General features: G+C 52.8%; 1 protein-coding gene across 4 annotated transcripts in view; it reads right to left on the bottom strand.

Annotated features, from left to right (window-relative positions):
* The window catches only part of FYCO1 (FYVE and coiled-coil domain autophagy adaptor 1), a 74,664-nt gene that overhangs the window by 39,658 nt on the left and 14,830 nt on the right, over nt 1-20,176 (bottom strand). For all 4 annotated transcript variants that reach the window (XM_064597029.1, XM_064597026.1, XM_064597028.1 and 1 more), the window contains exons 4-11: nt 18,556-18,681; nt 14,646-14,752; nt 13,068-13,211; nt 9,583-9,673; nt 6,246-8,654; nt 5,057-5,149; nt 4,253-4,371; nt 1,908-2,075 (exon numbers count right to left, since the gene is read on the bottom strand). In XM_064597029.1, the coding sequence (XP_064453099.1) occupies nt 1,908-2,075; nt 4,253-4,371; nt 5,057-5,149; nt 6,246-8,654; nt 9,583-9,673; nt 13,068-13,211; nt 14,646-14,752; nt 18,556-18,681 (3,257 nt within the window). The remainder of the gene's footprint in view (nt 1-1,907; nt 2,076-4,252; nt 4,372-5,056; nt 5,150-6,245; nt 8,655-9,582; nt 9,674-13,067; nt 13,212-14,645; nt 14,753-18,555; nt 18,682-20,176) is intronic.

Here is a 20,176-nt window from a genome sequence, read left to right as displayed (position 1 = left end):
CCATCGCCAGCCAGAGACTCCAAATCCACAGACCTCTCCCCTTAAATACAAAAGCCAAGACAGGGGCGCGTGGGTGGCTCAGCTGGTTGAGCATCCGACTCCTGGTTTCGGCTCAGGTCATGATCTCATGGGTTGTGAGACCGAGCCCTGAGTTGGGCTCTGACCTCAGCACAGAGTCTGCTTGGGATCCTTGCCCTCTTCCTCTCCTTCCCCCCTTGGCCCCTCCTCCCTGCTCTCTTTCTCTCTTTCTCTTAAATAAATCTTCGAAAGCCAGGACAAAAGCCAGGAATTGATTGGCTCTTCAAGGATGCTTTAAGTTGTCAGGAAGCAGGACGACTCACGCCCTGGACCAGCGTCGTCCTCCCAGCTGGTTCCTAGCCCTTCATCCCTCTGTCCCCAGGAGGCCAGGCACCCACACCCTGGAATGTGGGAAGCTGTCAGGACCAGGGCTTTTCCATCCCCACACCTCAGGAAGATGTCTGAGTTCAGAGGTCATAAATGCCCTGAGTTCCAAGTCTGCGAATTGATGACATGATGTGGGCAGAGGTTTTACACTTCCAAATACCACCAGTTTGCAACCCCAAATGAATTAGTAGCTTCAGGCACTGCTTATCCATGGCTGCCTACATTGCAGAGAATGGGCGCATCAGATCCTATGTGGCTCTTGAAAGAAAGACCCAAACTATAAACCAATTCTCTGAAGCGTTCTTGAGAAAATTTTGAGCCTGGGTCTGAGGAAGCCTTTAGTAGGGCAGTGGTTCTCCACTCTGGCTCACGGATGCCCAGACCCTACTCCGGTAAGTTCCAACTGGGTTGGTCTGGGCAGGCTCTGGACATGGGTATCATATCACTAGTGATTCTAATGTGCAGTTAGGGGGAGAACCACTGCTGTGGTTTCAACTAACAATTCACAGGACATATGAAGGCTGGAAGAACATGTTAAATGGCACCATGGGGATGTAATCAGCCAAATCCAGGCTGTGGGAAACTCGATCAGATGCATGACCTAGCTTCCCCAAAAGTGCATTGCAAAGAAAAAAACAAGTTAGAGAGATGGTGGCCAAATCACAGGCTAAGTAAGAGAGATCTAACATACCACCCTGCAATGTATGGACCTGATCTAGAGCCTCGTTAGAGATATTCTCATTGGAAGTAAGGCGATCTGGGAAGTTGGGCCCTTCGCCTGTGTGGCGACAAGGGTCAGGAACAGAGCACGTGTGTCCTCCAGTTTCTGAGTGCCCTCCTGGCCCCGCTCACACACTTACGTTGGCTGTCTGCTACCTGCGGGTGCTGGAGTTGGGGAGGTCTGGTATTGGGGGAAAGCAGAATGGAGAAGAAGGGGAAAGGGGCTCACGAAAGAGGGACAAGGGACTGGAGAGCTTCCCAAAGACACGAGACATCACTTACTGTCATACCTGTGGCTAAACACACAGAGATTTTGAAAATAATGCCCCGGGTGCCTGGGTGGCTCAGTTGGTTAAGCGACTGCCTTCGGCTCAGGTCATGATCCTGGAGTCCCAGGATCGAGTCCCGCATCGGGCTCCCTGCTCAGCGGGGAGTCTGCTTCTCCCTCTGACCCTCCCCCTCTCATGTGCTCTCTCTCATTCTCTCTCTCAAATAAATAAATAAAATCTTAAAAAAAAAAAAGAAAAAGAAAAGAAAATAATGCCCCAGCACTATGACAACACAAACCCAGCTGACCACTACTGGGAGCAGAGAAATCTACTCTTCAAGGCTGCCAAGGGCCTGGGAGGACCCCATCTGTGTGGGGGAGGGCCTCCACAACATAACGCAAGCAGACACGGGCCCATTTCCCTTGAGAGGCCTTCCAAGAGTAGCTGCATTTCTTTAAAGAGAAACCCCAGCTCAGAGGAGGCCCCCAGCCAGTTGCTGGTGCCGACTCTCACCTGAGCAGCTCAATCAGTCGTTCCTCCAGGTACTGCTTGGTTCTAGTCAGGTCATCCAGGTCCGCGAGCATCTTCTGGTCATTCTTCTCCCGGTTTGTCACCTCCTGGCAGAGTCTGTTGTAATACTCTTGGATCTTTGTCATGGCTTTTTCAAGTTCCTTCCGGGTCCTGGTGGAGAAGTGGGAAGCTTACTGATTAGCCACTGCTTCCAACATCCCCTGTGCCTCTGGGCTAACTCGGGCCTCTAACGAGGGATCCTGCTGCCGTCTGAGCCTTTTCCCTCTCACAGTGGGGGTGCCCCTCGGCACTACCCACTCACAAGTTGTGCATCCCCCCGGCCTTCAAAACTCCCCTCACACCCCAAACTCTTCACACACCACCCCCCCACGCCAAATACAATGGTATTCTGGGAGAGCAGGAGGAGCACCCCAGGTGAGTTGAACTCTGCACCACTTGGTTTTGGGGCAGGGGCTGAGGTTATGGGGGAAGCCCAAGAGTGCGGGGCACTGGTGATGGGGGCTTTGCAAGAGGAAAATGGAGTTGGGATAGAAAGAACACGGGCGTATCTCTCTGGAGGCGACCACACGGACGAGGACCTGTCTCCCACGTGTCTTTGGGGCTCTGTGCACAGGGCGCGGTGCTGGGCTACCCAGAGGGCACTTGATGTGCACTGCCAGGTGCTGACCGACAGCCCGGAGCCCTAAGGAGCTCTGTTCCCTCGGCTCAGTCTATGGCCGAGGGCTGGCCTAATGAAGCACGGTCCTCCTGCCCTTGCCCGCTCTACTTGCAGCTTGCCTGTCCCCAAGGGCAGTGGTGCTCCAGGAATGCTCGACAAACCCCAAGGTCCAGCAGGGTGTTCATAAAAGCTCCATTAAACACAGGGCTCTGCAGAGACTAAGTAATCTGTATCTAATCCAGCCTTCCCATACCCAGTATAAAGCTGTCGGAAGGTTGTTTACGAGACACTGTCCACCAAAATGATCTCATGGGTGTACACATGCACGTGCATGCACACGCACACACACAGTGAATAAAGTAAAACCCAATCCAGGACAGATTATGCAACACTGAACAGCTAAAGCAACAGCTCTGAGATCTTACAAATAAGTACTGTTGTAGCATTTTTTAAAAAAATGCCACCAACTTAGGAGGTTCTTGCTATTTATATCGTCACGTGAATACGACCTGGGCAGCCAAAGCCCTACAGCGTTTGAACTCAGGAAGAATCAGATGAGAAGAAATGTGCATGTTGGGTTACTGAACACCCAACATGCTCTGGATCTCCCACTGAGCCTGGACCCACCCTAGAAGCCGGGTGGTAGGAGGCAATGAGGGATGGGCAGAAAAGGTAAAGGCTTGGGACAATTTGGTGTGCCAGTCTTTGCTGGCGGCACACAGGTGACTGGGTGGCAGCATCCCTGGCAGGACTGCCTTGGCCTCCTCACCAAAGGGTGGGCTCCCGCTCATAACTCCAGGTGGCCCCCCAGCCTGAAGATGAGGGGGCTCAGGGAAGTCTTGGGGCTGCACAAGCAGGGCCATACTCCAAGGTTAGGACAACTATGATGAAGGGTGACAGCATGATGTCTGCAGGCAGACCAGCCGGCCTGGTGCTGGGCACACTCGCTCACCTTCACTGGGCACTTGCCTGTGAGACCACCCCCCCCCAAGCCCTGCGGCCTCTCATTTCATAAAGGAAACCAGAAAGAGCTCGAGTCACAACTCGTAGCAGGGAAACACACACACACCCCCCAAGACCCTAACACGAGAGCAGACACAGAAGTATCTGTGCGCTTTTCAGGGTAATTGTTGAGGAAACAGACTCTGGAGTCAAGCGACCTGGGTCGCACCTCCCACCACCACCCACGTGCTGTCAGATGCTGGGAAAGCAACTTAACTCCTCTGAGCCTCACTCTCCTTGTCTATAAAATGGGGACAAGTAATAATTTCCTCAAAGGAGTTAGGAGGAAAAAAGGGACAAAGAGATGCAGTGTTTAAAATAGTACCTGGCCCATTTGGGGCATTATTTAAGTGTTTGCTGTTATCATTACCACTATTATATTCCAACTTTTATTTCATGTCAGCTCTTCCAAAGCAGAAGCGTGCCCTGCATGGAGGAAAATGGCATCAAGAAAGGCTCAGCGACTGCCTGCAGGGGGGTGAGAGGCGGACTGCCCGCCCCCTGTGGCGTGCTCCTGGCAAAGTGCGTTCCGAGTCTGTGGCTTTTCTTGCAAGAGGACTTCTTTAACCTGCTATGAGCGGCTGAGTTTCTAAATGACTGCACCAAACACCCCCTTCCCTGAAGCTTCCGCGGCCGGGGCCCTGTGGGCGGGAAGTGCATCACTAACCTGTCCAAGCTGTCACGCAGGGCAGCCCCCTCCTCATCCTTCTTCTGCATGGCGGCCTGGCTCTCGGAAAGACGCTTGCTGGTGCCGTGCAGCTGCTCTCCCAGATCTGCCTGGGCGGCCTGGCATGGGACAGCGGGGAGAAGACACTCAGCTGACCACAGCCTGTGCCGCAGGCCAGAAAGGGACTGGTGGGTTCTCCGCCCCACCTGGCCAGGTCACTTCTAACTGGAGAGGGTTTTGTTTTAAGTTCAAGAGCCCGAGAACCTTTGAGTGACCCACTCCTGTTTGTAATCCTATCTGTCAAGTATTACTTGCAACTGGCGGTGGAGGTTGGAGGAGGGGCAGCGGGAATCAAATCTCGGGGTGGGGGCGGAGGTGGGGTGGCAGGGAGCGGGGTTCCCTGGAGACGGTGATTGCAGCACCACCCCCCTCCCCCGTGAGCCCCCTCGATACAGGACCACCGACTCAGGCATGCCTGCGGAGGCAGCTAAGAAGGACACCTCGTATCCTGTCCACACGGCTGGCTGAGAAACACATCTGGTGGCTCCAGCCAGGTACCCGGGAGGCAGAAGGGGCTGCGATGCAAGCTCAAGACGTCTACAGAGGTGAATGGATGGGAGCTTTGGCTTAGAAATTGGGAATCTTGCACACGACCCTTCTAAAGGGTCCAGTGGAAACCAAACCAGACCCCTCTCCCCGACAGGCCCGCACCCTGGGGGTGGGAATGACCAGGCCGAGTCGGGCACGCCTGTCTTCCCCGCCCAGGCAGCCAGGCTGCCGACCAGCATGCTCCCCAGGGCCTACCTGCAGCCTCTCCACCGCCTCCTCGGCAGCCTGCAGCTGCCGGCCTCGCTCCTCAAGCTGGTCCCTGAGGCTCCGGCACTCTTCACTGGCAGTCTGGAGATGATGAGAGAGGGCTCGTGAAAGTGGGGTCCTGGCATGGAGACGCCCTCAGCCCCATTCCCCCAGATGGGTAAAAACAAGCTACCTCTCTCTTTTTCACCCAACTCAATAAGCTTTGGGCTTCACTGGTGACAACATCCTTTCAAGTTTACTAAGAGACTCAGCTTGGTCCTCACACTTAGGATTTAGTTTTGGCAAGGACACAAGCGCTCTATGAGCCACAGGGAACAGCACAGATGGGGGACACGGTACTGGAGGCACATCTGCAGAAATGCAATAGTTGTGTGTCTGGGGGTGAGCACAAAACACAGTGCTAATGGGCAAGTGGTAAGCTCTGGAAACCAAAGCCCCATGGCCATCCTGCTTGTGTCCTCGGTCTCAGCCACCCTTAACCCTTTTCCTTTATGCAGTACCGAGGCTCATGGTCAGCACTGTTCCCGTAAGCCTGTCTACTCCAAAGGCTTTGTGAAACGCACTGAGCCAGTTTCCACAACAGCCCCTGCCATCGGGATGGCACCCGAAGGGACAGAAAACCCACAGACGAGACTCACAGGCTAGAGGTTCTAGAGGCTAGGAGAGGGTCTAGGGCAAACTCACAGGCTCAGAGGGGTTGGACATGTACATAAACGAGCGTTAAGGAAAACACCAGAGGATGCACACCTCCTTTGAAGGGGGCACCCACTACCCAGCTCCTGGTGACTTCTGCAGGTTGGGAATGAGGGCACAGTCTTTAAGATCTCCTGAGATTTCAAAGGGAGCCCCCAAACTGAATTTGTAAACATCCAGCTCTTTAAGTGTTGGTTACTGATGTAAAAGAGCCACTCTATGAACCAAACCTGTCTGCAACCATGTTGAGTTTAGACTTCTGGGCTAGGGCCTTGCCCCCGACATGTGCCCCTAAGGTGTCCCTGAGAGGGGAAGGGTGCTGGGACCTAGAGAGCAGGACAGTCGCGTCTGCCCGGCTGCCCAGTACATTCTTGGGTCCTAACGTGCCACATGGCTGAAGGCACATCCTATCCTCTCGTGGACCCATTGGGCCCCACCGCAGGAGACCACCGCAGCCCGGGGGGTCAAGGCGAGGGAGGACTACCTTCAGTCGGCTCTGGTGGTCCATGATCTCGGTGCTCAGCTGGAACTTGAGGGCATTGAGCTCCTCGTGTGCAGTCTCCTGGAGGCTCTGGGCCTGCTGCTTGGCCTGGGCCAGCTGGGCCTGCAGGCCGGGCAAGGAGTGGGCCGCCTCCTCGGCCACCTTCAGCCTCTCCTGCACGCTGTCCCTCTCTTGCTGCAGTCTTGCCACTTGCTCTTCCAGGCCCTCTCGCTGCCTCGAGGCTGCCTCCTTGGCGTCATGGAGCTCCCGCAAGGCGCAGGCCAGGGCCTCCTCTGTCTGCTTTTTCTCGGCCAGCTGCGCACTGACATGGACGCCGGGCTCGTCGGTGGCTGCGCTAGCCCCGGGCATCTGCCCCTGCGGCTCGGCCTGTTCCAGCTGGGCTTCCGGGGAGCTGCATTCTGGGACTGGTGGGTTCTCGGCCCGTGATCGCTCCTCCTCCTCAGTCCTCTCCTCCCGCGGCGCCCCTTCCCGCTCTGAGAGCTGCAGCAGCTCCCGACCCTGGGCCCTCTTGAGGGCTTTGTTCTGCTCCTTCAGCTGCTGCACCAGGGCCCTGTGCTCCCTCAGAGCGGCCTCAGCCACGCTCAGCTGGCCCTGTACCTTCTCCCGGTCACCCAGGGCTGCCTGGAGCTTGGCCTGAAGGTCTAGCACTTCGGCCGGCAGGTGCCCAGCCTCCCCCTGCTGGGTCTCCCCCTGGGCCTGCCCCAGGGCCGGCTGGGCTGCTGGCTCCCGGCCTGCACGGTCTTCAGGTGCGCCGAGTCCCTGCTGGCCTTTCTCTGCCGTAAGGGTCTCGATCAGCTGGGTCTGCTGGCGGCACTGGCGCTCAAGAGCCCCGAGCTCCCTCTCCCGGGCCTCTACCAGCTGCCGGCACAGCCCCACCTCCTCCTGCAGCTGCTGACGCTTGGCCTCCGTGCTCCGCAGGGCGGCCTCCTTCTCAGCCATGTGGGCCCTCATGGTCTCCTTGGCCTTCCTCACAGCCAGGAGGCTGGCCTCCATCTGGTCCCCCATGTGCCGGATGCTGGCCTGCTCAGCCTCCAGGGAGGCCAGGGAGCCCCGGATGGCTGCCTCCCGCTGCTGCAGGGCCTGGTAATCAGCCTGCAGGGCCTGCAGCTTGCCCTCGAGGAGCTGGTTGCGCTCCCGCACATTCTGCAGCTCCTTCTCCAGCTCCCTGTTGGCCTGCTGGAGCTTCTCCTCCTGACCGTTCCCTCGCATCTGGCTATCACCTGTCTGGCCCTCCTGGGGGCTTCTCTGCTCCTCCTCCGGCTTCTTGAAGACCTGTTGCAGGGTGGAACCTAGGGGGCCCTGGGCCTCGGGCTTCTCCCCTGCCGTGGGCAGATCTGGGCCCGGCTGCCCGGCAAGCCGCTCCAGCGCCCCCACCTTCTGGCTGAGGTGGTCTTTGTCCCGGATGAGCTGCCGCTTCTGCTCCTGCAGCTCACTCACGTGCCGGCTCAGCTGGGCCAGCTGGGCCTCGAGGAGCCGCGGCTGCCGTGCCAGGAACCTGGCCTCCTGCTGCAGCAGCTCCTTCTCCTCTCGCCGCTGCCGCTCCCCCTGCCTCACCTCCGCCAACTCCTGCTCCAGGGAGCTCAGGTGGCCTAGGGACTCCTGTAGCTGCCGCCGGAGCTGGGCTGCCTCGTGCCCCTTCCCGGCCAGCTCTTCCCGGAGCGGGGCCGTCTCCTCCAGCAGGCGCTCCAGGCTGGCCCGGGCCTCCTCCTTCAGCTGCAGCTCCTTGGCCAGCTGCTCCAGCTGGCCACTCTGCTGCCTGTTGAGCTCCTGCGCCTTGGTGCTCTCTCCTTCCAGGGCTCGAAGCTTCTCCCGCAGCTCCTGGACCTCCAGGGCCGAGGCGCTGGGGAGGAGCTCTTGCTGCCCCCGTGTGTCTGGTGCCGCATCTGCCTTCTGCTCGGCCGTACCCGGCGGGGCTGGGACATTAGCTGAATGCCGGTCCTCCCCGCCCAGCAGGTCCCGTGCGGCCTCCAGCTCCTGCACCAGGGGCTGCAGCATGGATTCTAGCCGCCGCACGGCCGAGTGGTAATCGTCCTCCTTCTCTGCTGCCCCCAGCTCCAGGGCCTGCAGGCACTCCTGGAACTCCTTCACGGCGTTCTGGGTGGCCTGGGTGACCTCCCACTGCTTCTGGAGCTCGGCTACCATGCAAGTGAGGCGGGCGTTGTCCTCAGCAGCGGCGCGGCCCCTCTCCCTCTCTGTCTGCAGCTTCTCACCCTGCAGGCTCACAGCCGCCCTCAGCTCCTGGTTCTCTCTGTCCAGCTGCTGCATCTGCTCCTGCAGCCGCTTCTCCCGCACCTCCAGCTGGTCCAGCTCCAGCCGCATCTCATCAAAGCCCTCCTGTGCCTCGTTGTTTAAGGGGCTGCTCACGTCAAAGCTGGAGGCCATCTCCTGAGTCTGCGGAGGAAAAACAAAACACAAGTGGCCCCAGGAGAGAAGCTCTATGGCCACGGGGAAAAGCTTTAGAGCTCAATGAGAAGTCATTAAAGAGCGAGTCTACTGAGCTCTTCAAAAGGCTAGAAGCACTTCGCTGGAAGAACCCGCCAAAGGAGGTCAGAGAACATCCTAAAGACGCGATGCCACGCATGTGAGCTCCCCGGGCTCTCAGAGCTTGCACGTCCCATCCAGCCTCCTGGAGTGTTGGGAGCATAATGGACATTGGCGCTTAGATTCATTAGGTTACATTTAAACTCCTCTTCACCACTGCACCACACCTACAGCTCCTGATGCGATTCAACCACACAACAGGGCTCAAGCTCAATTTATTCTCCACTCGTAATCTTCTACTATTTTTATGTCATTGTATTTTAATTTTAACTGCACTGTCCTTACCTTTGAAACTATATGCGACTATGATACATTCACATTTGTGACACAATTAACAAAATTCACCTGACCCGCGAACTTTCCCCAGCACTTTCCTGAGCACTTACTCGCCTGTGTCAAGCCCTTAAGGCGCCTTCGCTCGAGCTGCACCATCACCGTCTGAGCCAGAATGACTCCTATGACCCCCGTTTTCTGGATGAGAGCACTCCAGTTTCAAGAGGGTAAGTGGTCTGCCCGGGGTCACACGACTGGTGGGTGACAGCGTTTGACTCCGCTGCTTTTAACCCAAGACCTAAATTGCTTCCTTTAAAATACTTGAAAAGCTTCTAACAGAATTTAATTTTTAAAAGGCCTAAGTTCTATTGGGTCATAAAAACCCGGTTTGTATTACTCGAGCTGGAACAAAAGGTGTCTGAGAATATCGCCCTGAGTTGCGAGCGGCCAGGGCACAGCCTGGTTGACGCGTCGGTGAGGAAATCCCCAGCCTTTCCGGCATTACCTGTAGGTAGCTGCTCACCAAGCTGCTCATGCTGGAGCTGCGGCTGGGGGGTTTCCACAGGTAAGCAGAAGAGCCGGGGGCCAGTGTCCTCCTGCGGGGCCACAGGACAGACAGACGGTATCAGATCAGGACACACACAGAGGCCTTGATTATCACAAGGCACCCAGGTGGTGGCAGGGGGCACTGCCCTCCCAGAGAGAGTCAAAAGCCAAAAACCCAACAGCTTCTACCGAAGAGCACATTTACGCTGGCCCGCGGCTGATGGGCTTCACTGCCAAGTTTGAATGTAAGGCCTTTCCATCTGCTGCCAAAGAAGAACTAAGTGGACCTGGCATTTTCCAATTTGGGGTTGAAATTTTCCTTACACCTTTGGTGCCTGTCACGGTCTGTCTGCTAGTGAGGGGAGAGCAGCGGTCAGTCTGCAAGTCAAGGTGACTCCGGGCTTGGGGGCCACACTGTGGAAGTGAAGGCAGCAGATCCAGCCTAACTCTGTCCCGCCGGGAAGCCGGTAAACTGGCCTTCAGTCGTACAGCGGGACACTCTACACGGAGGGTCGGCAGTCTTTTCTTATGAGGGGCCAGACAAGACATACCTTACGCTTGCCAGCCTTCTGGTCTCTGTCACAACGACTCAGGCTACAGTGGCAGCACATCAGCCGCCGCGGACAACAGGTAAAGAACGGGCGAAGCTCTGTGACCACCCCCCCCCCGCCACCGCCCGTGCTGCCCTCTGGGCTGTGGCTGGTTGACCTGCTCTCTCCAGCCATAGAAATCCATGTACAAACACAGATAAAAATCTCTAAAACAACGTGAAATGAGACAAGCGAGTTGTAAAAGGATAGCTACCTATGATTCAATGTACGCAAAATTTATAAATACATACAAAATAAAACCACACATATTAAAATATGTATGATTGCACAGGTAGTAACACACAGAGATTCAGGAATGACGTGTGTCAACTACAGGGCTGTGATTACTTCTAGAATTAAAGGGGAGAGCATGACAGTGGGGTGGGGCCCCACAGGGCTTTATTTGGATCCGTGATCTTTTATTTTCTAAACGAATGGTATCAGACATGGTAACATCCAAAAAAAAAAACAAAAACAAAAAAACCCAAAAGATCCAGCTCAAAGGGGCTTCTACTGGCCAAATAGGGAACAATTTAAGCATCAAAATAAATGATTGCAGTGACAGAATGTAGCCCACTGATTAAAATAAGAATCCATGAGTCAACTCTGCTATAAATACATACATACATACATAGGGGTGCCTGGCTGGCTCAGTCAGCAGAGCATGTGACTCTTGATCTTGGGGTCGTGAGTTCAAGCCCCATGTTGGGAGCAGAGCTCACAAAAATACATACATACATAAATATTAAGGAAAAAGCGAGGTAACAACCTAATTTTTTTTTTTTTTTTTTAAGATTTTACTTATTTATTTGAGAGAGAGAGTGTGAGAGAGAGAGCACGAGCCAGGGGAGGGAGAAGCAGACTCCCCACTGAGCAGGGAGCCCAATGTGGGGCTCAATCCCAGGACCCTGAGATCATTACCTGAGCCAAAGGCAGATGCTTAACAGACTGAAACACCAAGGCGCCCCAACAACTTAATCTTAAAGTATCTTCCCATATGAAACATACCGATTACAAAGGGAGAGAGTATCTTTAGAGAAATCTGGCAAATGCCACCTTAACCTAATGGTCATGGTCAACCGCCACACTGATGAAACCAATCAACATTGTGGGTTTCCGGACATAATGTGCTGAGGACGACACAGCATCTGGGTACTCCCGCTGGAAATGCTTAACCTGAATCTAACAATGAGAAAGCGCTAGACAAACTCCAAGGAAGGAACACTTTACAAAGTAACTGGCCTGTGCTTTTCAAAAATATCTACACTGTGAAAGACAGAGACTGAGAAACAGTTCCAAATTCAAGAAGACCAGAGAGACTGGCGTTAACTGCAGCTTGCATTTCTGGGCCAGCTCCTGGAGTATAGAAGACGTTACTGGCATAATTCTTAGAATCTGTAAATCGGTGGCATTCTATCCATGTTAATTTCCTGATCTTAATATCTGCACTGAGGTTAAACATAAGAGGGTGTCCTTGACTTTAGGAAGTACACAGTGAGTACTGAGGAGTCAAGCGGAATCAAGTGTGTTAACTTTCTCTCAAATGGCCTAGGGAATAAACCAACATGTATTGATAAAGAGAAAGAGTGATAAAACAGTGGCAGTAAAATACTGATAATTGGGGAGTCGAGGTAAAGGCTGGATGAATGCTCTGTGGCATTTGGGGGGCAACTTTGCTGTAATTATGAAATGATTTCAAAATTAAAAAGTTTTAAAAAGGACATGTGCAGTAAATATGGCAGAATATTAGCTTTTCATCTTGGTGGTCAGCACATGGGTGTCATCATATTCAGGACTCTTTTCTATATAGAAAATATTTCCTAATAAAAAATATAAAAATTGACATTTAAAACAATCTGTATTAACAGAAAGCAAAACAAAGAATGCTGGGCCAGGGGGTGCCTGGGCCAACTCTTTTTTTTTTTTTTAATAGATTTTTATTTATTTATTTGAGAGATAGAGAGAGAGAATGAGTGAGAGAGAGCGAGCATGGGGGGGGAGGGTCAGAGGGAGAAGCAGATTCCCCAATGAGCAGGGAGCCCGATGTGGGGCTCAATCTCAGGACTCCAGGATCATGACCTGAGCTGAAGGCAGTCGCTTAACCAACTGAGCCACCCAGGCGCCCCAAGCCGCCAACTCTTGATTTCGGCTCAGGTCATGATCTCAGGGTTGTGAGATTGAGGTTCTGACCCGGCATGGAGCCTGCTTGAGATTCTCTCTCCCCCTCTCCCTCTGCTCCCCCACCCCCAAGAGCGCACACATGTGCACATGCGCAAGTTCTCACGCATGCATGCGCTCTCTCAAAAAAATAAATAAATGCTGAACTGGAGTTGAACTCGAGTCTGGCACCCTGGCGGTGCTGGGCGACTGTGGGTAAGTCACCCACTGTCTGAGACTGTCCCTTCCCATCTCCCTCCTGGAGTGGCAGGTGAGCGTGCATTTCCAGCAACCCTTCCATGGATGCTGTAGTTCCCTCTCCTATTGCCTGCAAGGCCTCCGTGGTAACTCTGCAAGAACACGACTAGGAAAAAGCCCGCTGGCTTCCCCCACTGGCCACCCCCAAGTCCCTTAACACACTTAAAAAACCTCAGGTTTTGCGTATGCATTTCCACTGACTCATACCACCTGGCTGGTTAGGAGAGTTAGGAGAGTTAGGAGAGTTTTGAGTTGAAGCCTTCTGATATTATCATTAGTCACGACTCAACAAAGTCTAGAAAATTAGTAGGCATAAGAGTTGCAAAGCCTTATGTAATTTACTGAGTGACCAAGCTGCTTTGAGTAGACTGGCGGCAACCTCTGAAACTTCAAACACCTCTTCCCCCAGTCTTTTCAACCAAGCAGTTCTTCAAAATACCTGGCAAACGCTGGCCAGGCAGCGTCCAAGTCATAGCCTCTTGACGCCAGGTCAAACTGAACCTCGGTCAGCTCATAGAGCTGACCCACGATGTCAGAGCTCAGCTTCGGTTTCAGAAAGGGGCTTCTTGCGTAGTACCAGTCACTGCAGGGAAGCAGAAAAAGGGATTGATGATAAGGATACTAAAGGTAAGGAAAGACTGAATTTGATATGGCTTATCAAATTCTCACTCGGGTTACTAACAAGTTAAATTCAGACAGACAGGGACAGACAGGGACGGACGGGGACGGACACACACACACACTCACTCCCCAATTTTATTTTCACTATAGGAGCACCTAACTTTCAGTTAAGCTTGCTCTTCTTCAAGGAAATCACTGAAACGAACTAGATGCTTATTCATTTATTATTTACATCATATCTATTCCCCAAAAAGGATATGCGAAAAGTTAAATCTCAGTTATCTGCCAGGAAAGGGGCAGTTATAGGGGAAAGAACACTTCCTCTGTGAAAACACAACCTCATCTTCTATTCCTCTAGAGGATTCAATATAGGATGGTGAGCTCGTGGCTAAGGTCTGTCCAGACACCAATTTTAAAGCCAAGAAACCAAACAGCCACACTTTGAGGTGTGAAGCAGTAAGAATTGAGAAAGGCAACACTGCTGGGCCTAAAGAGCTACTTGGCTGGCGTCCGTGAAAAGGTGACGCACTGGAAGTCAAGCTGCTGGTGACGGTTCTCACCAAACATCTAGAACGAAATACTCTTCAGATCAAATGTGCGAAGGTTCTCGACTCACATGAATTCACAGAGCCTATCACATGCTTGAGAAATACGTCTTTATGCAAATCAATCTTAGAGGTGACAAAATGAAACCCAGGATTTTCCCCCAACCAGTACTTTTTTTTTTTTTTTAATCCACAAGTGATTTCTTTGACTGGAAGAACACTCCCTGGGGAGAGGGGAGGCAGCGCTGGAAAAGGGTGTGGGAAACCCAGGGAGGTTCGGCTGCCAGGGGCCTGAGCTGCAGCTCTCTGTTGGACACCCCATTTACATGCTCAAACCCCTCCCTCCCCGCCCGCTGCCTACCCAGGTTTTAGCACCAGCCGCACAAAGGCCGACCCACGAATAAGTGGGGCTCCAATCTGGCTGCTCACCACAACCTCAGAGGAGCCCTGACAAACCCAGCAGGCGTTGACTCAGGGTCTCAGGTGAGGCCCCGGGCTTGGAGGTGTTAAAAACCCCACAGCTGATTCTCCTGAGAGCCAAGGCTGCAGCCCACTGGCCCCGCTGGCCGGTGGGGTCTGTCCACTCATTAGGGCCGGCACCGAGGGCATGCCATCCGTGAGGGAAAGCCACATGGCCTCAGGAGCTCGGAGGTCTGGCTCCAACCTCCTGCTTTGTGACCCGGCATAAGTGGGGCCTAGAGAAAGGCACTCAGACCCCCTGAGCTTCGTCTCTTCACCTGTCAACACACCATGCTACCGCCCCCCGTACACCGAGGACGGCTGGGGGCTCCTCGGTACTAATGAGGGGACTCAAGCTCACTGGGTAGAGCCCAGCACTGCCATGCATTTACCTGGTCACCTTGGTGTTCATGAAGCACTGCTGTAAGGTGTCCGCCAACCTCTGGTGCACCAAGGAGTAGCGGATAAATGCCCTTCCTTTTCCCAGAGATGTTTGGAGCTGGACAAAGCAGATGATGTTGAAAAGAAGAGCTGTTAGCCTAACTCCAGGTGTAGACGTGGCCTCACGTCACCCCAGAGGGTGAGGCCTGCAGCAGGCAGACTTCTTGTAGGCCCCCATCTGAGAGTAACCTGTAGACTCCAGTAAACGTGTGTCAAGGGAGACCTGTTCATGAGAGGCTCTGAAACATCTGTGGGTGCTCCAGGGAATGTCATTCTCCCTCCCCTGCTCCATCAGAAGCTCTGGGCTTAGAGTCACGTGTGAAACTGCGTTTGATTTAATTTGGACTATTTAGAATAAAGCTAGGCAGGTCAAATGAAATGCTCCTCGCATCAGAAGTGAACTTGAGCAAGAGATGGTCTCAGTTTGGCTAATGTCTGGGCTTGTTTTTGAGGTGCTGGGAGAAGAGGATCAGGGGAAGAGGCCATGGGGCTGGGCTGAAGCCCCAGTGGGAGGGGGAGGAGAGAGGAGGGCAAGGGCAGGGGTGCGTCAGGGGGACTTTTAAGAAGTTCTGATGGATGTATGACGGCCTTCTCGGTGTTCTGAAACCCTCAGTAAAATCTGTATGTGTCAATGCTTTCCTGGTTGGATTTGCTTAAGATATGCCAGCTCACTGCACTTAGTCAGAAGGTACCCAGGAGGAGAGCGAGAGCAGAGGTGTCTAGGTGGCCCGGGGAACACCGGGGTAAAGAACAAATGGGTGTGGCTCTGTTTCAGGAAGTCTGAGGTGGACAACACAGGAGGGTCCAGGTGCAGGCCTGCCATTGAAACCTCACCTCATAGTGCCAAAACGTGGCTTCTAAAGAAGTTTCTGGAAGGTTCTTGGGAGGGAAGTGGGGTGTGCTGGCCAGAGACTCTGCCAGCGATGGGCACACACAGCCAGTTTGCCAAACAGGACTCATTCCCAATGGTTCAGCTCCAGAAGTTCAAGATAAGTGGGCACGAATTCAAAACCTCTCAACCTACCAGTTCTGTCAGGCTCGGGGTCTGGGTCGGATAAGTAAAGACCCATATACCCTCCTCGCCTCTTCAAAGGTCAGAAACGTTTAACTTCGTGGAGGGGGACCGGGGACAGATGGTCCTAACACCCCATACTATGGAGAAACCAGTCATGGCACTGGACTGAGACAGGAAATGTGTGGTATAGCCTCAAGCACTGACACATTAATGAAGGTGTAAACATCCCGGTCTACAGCACCTTTTACCTCAGAGTTGTAGGTCTCCTTACTGCTGACTCAAGGAAATGATACCGCGGTATGAAGTCACTTTAAAAAATAAAAAGGTGTGAAGTGTCATGAAGTAGAGGGGCTGTAAGCTGTGTCTCTGTGTGCACTCTGTGAGTCCAGGGCCTGGTCAGGACACCTAGAAGTGAAGGTGGGTGGCAGCCTGACATACTGGCTTTAGAAAAACCATAATGGCATGTATGCAGAGAGCCGGTCAGGACAGACGCCCTGGAGAGAATCGTGAGGACAGCCCCACGTCCAAATACTTTTTCCACTGATGAGCGAGGGCGAATGGAGTGTTCAGTGGTGACGCCCAGCAAACTCAGGGCAGCTCGGAACAGCTGAGCAAGGCACTGTGAAGCCAAGTGTGTGGGTCAGACAGACACGTCCACACACAGGCCCTGCAGAATTTAATAAGACCCTCACACGACAGCCCATGTCCATGAGCTCCCCAGGGATGGGCTTGTCCTTAATAGCAAAATGGCCACTGTAACAGCATTTAGAACATTAAGACCCTTTCAGTGCCAAACATCTGAGGCTATGTTTTTAATCAGCCCTATTAACCGAATTGATTTGATATATGTACATATACATGGAGCTATTTATTTTAAGAGGCATCTTGAAACATCCTTTGGGGAAGGGGATCAATAGTTCCTTCGTACTGCAAGTGAAAATACTGCCCAGCTTTTTATTTTTTATGTTCTGAGATCACGGGTCCACGTTCATGACCTAATTTTTAGGTCATGTTTTTAGCATCTGGCCCAAACCCATCTACCTGTACTATACCAAGAAGCTACCCAATAGCAGTGAAGGGCAGGTAGTCTGCAGGGTGCACAAGAGCGGATTCTGCTTTCAGTCAGATCACTGTGCAGACAGCCCGACGCCAAGCTGCACCCTGGTTCGGACCTTGTCCATCTCGGGGAAAAGTCACACAGCTCGGGCTAGGCTTATTCTGAACTTCTAGAAGTGGCTGATTATATAGCCTTAGGCGATTTTAGCCCAAAAGGCTGCCTCCGAGCCCATGAGGGCCTGAGGGGCTCAGCAAGGCATCTTATCCATTCACTTTTACCTTCTGGCTTGGCGGCCTGGACAACACTTGATTGTTACAGTTAGCCCGAGCACCCAGCAGCCCTGTGGCCCAGTGCCCTTCCAAGTCCTTCCACCCAAGGGTGCCCAGGAGAGCAGAGCCTTGCACGGGGATGAGACAACTGGAGCCTGTGGGAAGCAGAGCCCACAGAGCCGCCAGGAACCAGCAATGTCTGTGCAAGCAGGGGGTGCTTTTTGCTTCAAGAAGTCGGTCTCCCTGGCCTCGGATTGTCTAGAGGTCTGTGCCTTACGCAAAAAGGAGATTTAAGCATTTTTTAACCCTGGGCCATGGGGACTAAGCTAAGCTTATTTCCAGACTTCAGCTGTCTGAAGCCGTAAAGTCAAAGGTCTTTGTTGCTCTGAGGAGTGGAAGATAGGACAGTGACGCTAGGAACTTCTTTCAGACCTTTGGAGAGGAGATGAGACCCCTCTCCAGGTGTGTGACGCATCAAAACGCTCTACGTCAGGGACCCGGCGGTCCCGCCAGGCAAGTTCTCACAAGACCGTGGCGCTGCACAGACATTAAAGAAATCCAAGGAACAGACTCTTCACAGCGAAGGTCTTTCCTCATTTTCTCAGATGTCAGAGACTGGAAAATGCTCGGCCCTCGCTGTCCGTGTACCTAACACCGTCATTCTCTAGAAGAAGCAGCCCGTCTGGCTCCAGATGGCAGGGAGCGGGAAGAGATCTCAGAGCACCTGACTACGGCCTTTGTGGGAGGCCGGCCAAGGAGCACGGCTGCCGGCTTTACAGTGACTCCAAACATAGGAAAGAGAGACGAAATGGAGAAACCCTATAGGCCTCCTGCCTGAAACCTAGGGGTTTACTCACTCCTGAGTGTGCAGTTTTTCACTCCCAGAGGGACTAGGCTGAAGGTGGGGGGGGGGGGGGGAAGGAGAGAGGGCAAGCAAGAGATGGAGGAAGGAGGGAGAGAGAGAGAGAAAGGAGAGGGGGGAGAATGTGTTGTTCTGGAGTTTTCTAAAACAGCAAAGCGATGGCTGGCTGCTCAAGCGACACAGAACTGAATGTGGGAAGCTGCTTAGCATAACCAGCATTTTAAGAAATGTTCCTTGAGGTCTCACATCACTCTCTTCATTATCAATACAAGTTTCCTGAACAAATTATAGGGAAAGCACCTAGTAAACTCTAAGAATTTTATCTAAGGAACTAATTCTTTTGAAAAGGCGGAGGCGGTCCTGTGCTGTACGCCCTCGATGGGCCCCACAAATAGCCTCAGTGTGAGCAGCCCACTCTGAGACAGCGCATGCTCGTGGTCTGAAGAACAGAGTCAGGACCAAGCCATTTCTTGCTTGGTGAGCGCTCCCTTGGTGGTTTCCCTCAGCGAGCACTGGGCACTGAGTGTGCCCGGATTTCCTTACTTCCTCACCAGCTGTCCACCCCTACCTCCTCACGGAGCTGTCTGCAGCACAGGTCCGGGCAAGAGATGCTAAGGCAGAGAGAGGAAGATGCGAGGACCTTGGCCACTCTGCTTACCTCTGGAATCGACTTGACGAATCGGATCCCGTCATTGGCTCCTTTCACCTTGGCCAGGCAGGCACAGAAGTAATCCCAGTAGTCCTTCCTGTTGCCCAGAAGGGTAGCCTTCTCCTTCTGATCAAACTGTGGAGACAGAGGGACAGAGAGAGGAGGGCCAGATGCATGGCTGATCATCCCACCATTTAAATGATCAATAACAGCAACAGCTTCTTAGTCACCCTGTCCTGGATGAGGCCCTTTACAGGCGCCATTTTTATTGACTGGCAAAAGAGGGATGGTGTTTCAACCCCCAATTTACAGATAAGGAGACTGAGGCTGGGAAAGGTTAAGTAGCTGGCCCAGGGTCACACAGCTAGTGGGATTCAGGAGTAACAGCCCCCCAGAAAGACTTTCCCTTGAAGGACCTCTGTGCATAGAGCTGGGTGGAAGACCACCAAAGGGGCTGTTCACACAGGATGAGGACATTTGAGAAAAAGTCTCGAGGACAACATGAAGACTGTCAACTTTATTTCAACTTAGGGAAATGAGTTCAACACATCTTACCCTGGCTATTTAAGTTTCAACACTATTTTAATATATATGTAATAAATCCAAATTAATGCCAGCTATCAGTCGTTTCAAATCCAAAACCAAAACGGGCGGACTGAAAACAAAAACGGTCCATAAATCATGTCCCAGTGGAAGACAGAAGCAGCTGAAAAGGGACTGAAATGTGAGTCTCTCAACACGTTGGGGTATTGCCTCCAGCAGGCGCTCATTCCCTAGCTGGGCTTTGCTGGGATATGACATTGCACACTTCGGTGTTCAAAAGGATAAAGGTGTGTCTTTCTAGAACATAACATTTTATAGTGTTTTTTTTCTGGTTATGGAAGTTAAGATACATACATTGTTGGAAAAATCTGGATAAAACTAGAAAAGCAAAAAAAATCATAATGCCCAACACCCCCTCCCTAAGATAACTTCTATTAATATTTTGGTCCATTTCTATGATCCCAGGGTCCTGGGATCGAGTCCCACATCAGGCTCCCTGCTTGGCGGGAGGCCTGCTTCTCCCTCTCCCACTCTCTCTGCTTGTGTTCCTGCTCTCGCTATCTCTCTCTCTGTCAAATAAATAAATAAAATCTTTAAAAAAAAAAAAAAAATTTGGTCCATTTCCTTCCTGCCTCCTGTGATTGCCTGTGTTTTTCCACATCTGCAGAGCTCTCTAGATCCATGCTTCAAGTAAGCAGACATCAGCATTACACTGTGAGCATGTTCAGACAAAACTTCCTGGGCTGACCTCAGAGATCCTGATTCAGCAGGTCAGGTGGGCACAGAGAATACATTTCTCACCTGCTCCCCGGTGACGCTGATGCTGCTGGTCTGTGGACCCCACCATTCGGAGCAGCAAGGCTCCAAAATGGGAGCTTCTAGATCATCTTCAGAGAGTCCACACACTCCTAGAGAGTGGGTGACTGCGTGTGTACACATAACAGGCATGTCTGTTTGGGGAGAGATCCCACAACTTTCACCAGACTCTCAAAGGCGGATGCGACTGCCCCAAAGTTAAGATCTCTGCTAGTCAATGACCCTGTGACCTGCCTTAAGATGATCTAAATCTCTAAAGAATGTTCTTGAT

The sequence above is a fragment of the Mirounga angustirostris genome, unplaced genomic scaffold, assembly GCF_029215605.1.
Source record: "Mirounga angustirostris isolate CCGP_5_RB_7025 unplaced genomic scaffold, mMirAng1.0.hap1 SCAF_1, whole genome shotgun sequence".
In the NCBI taxonomy this organism is placed as follows: Eukaryota; Metazoa; Chordata; class Mammalia; order Carnivora; family Phocidae; genus Mirounga; species Mirounga angustirostris.
This window is presented reverse-complemented; position numbering and strand designations above follow the sequence as displayed.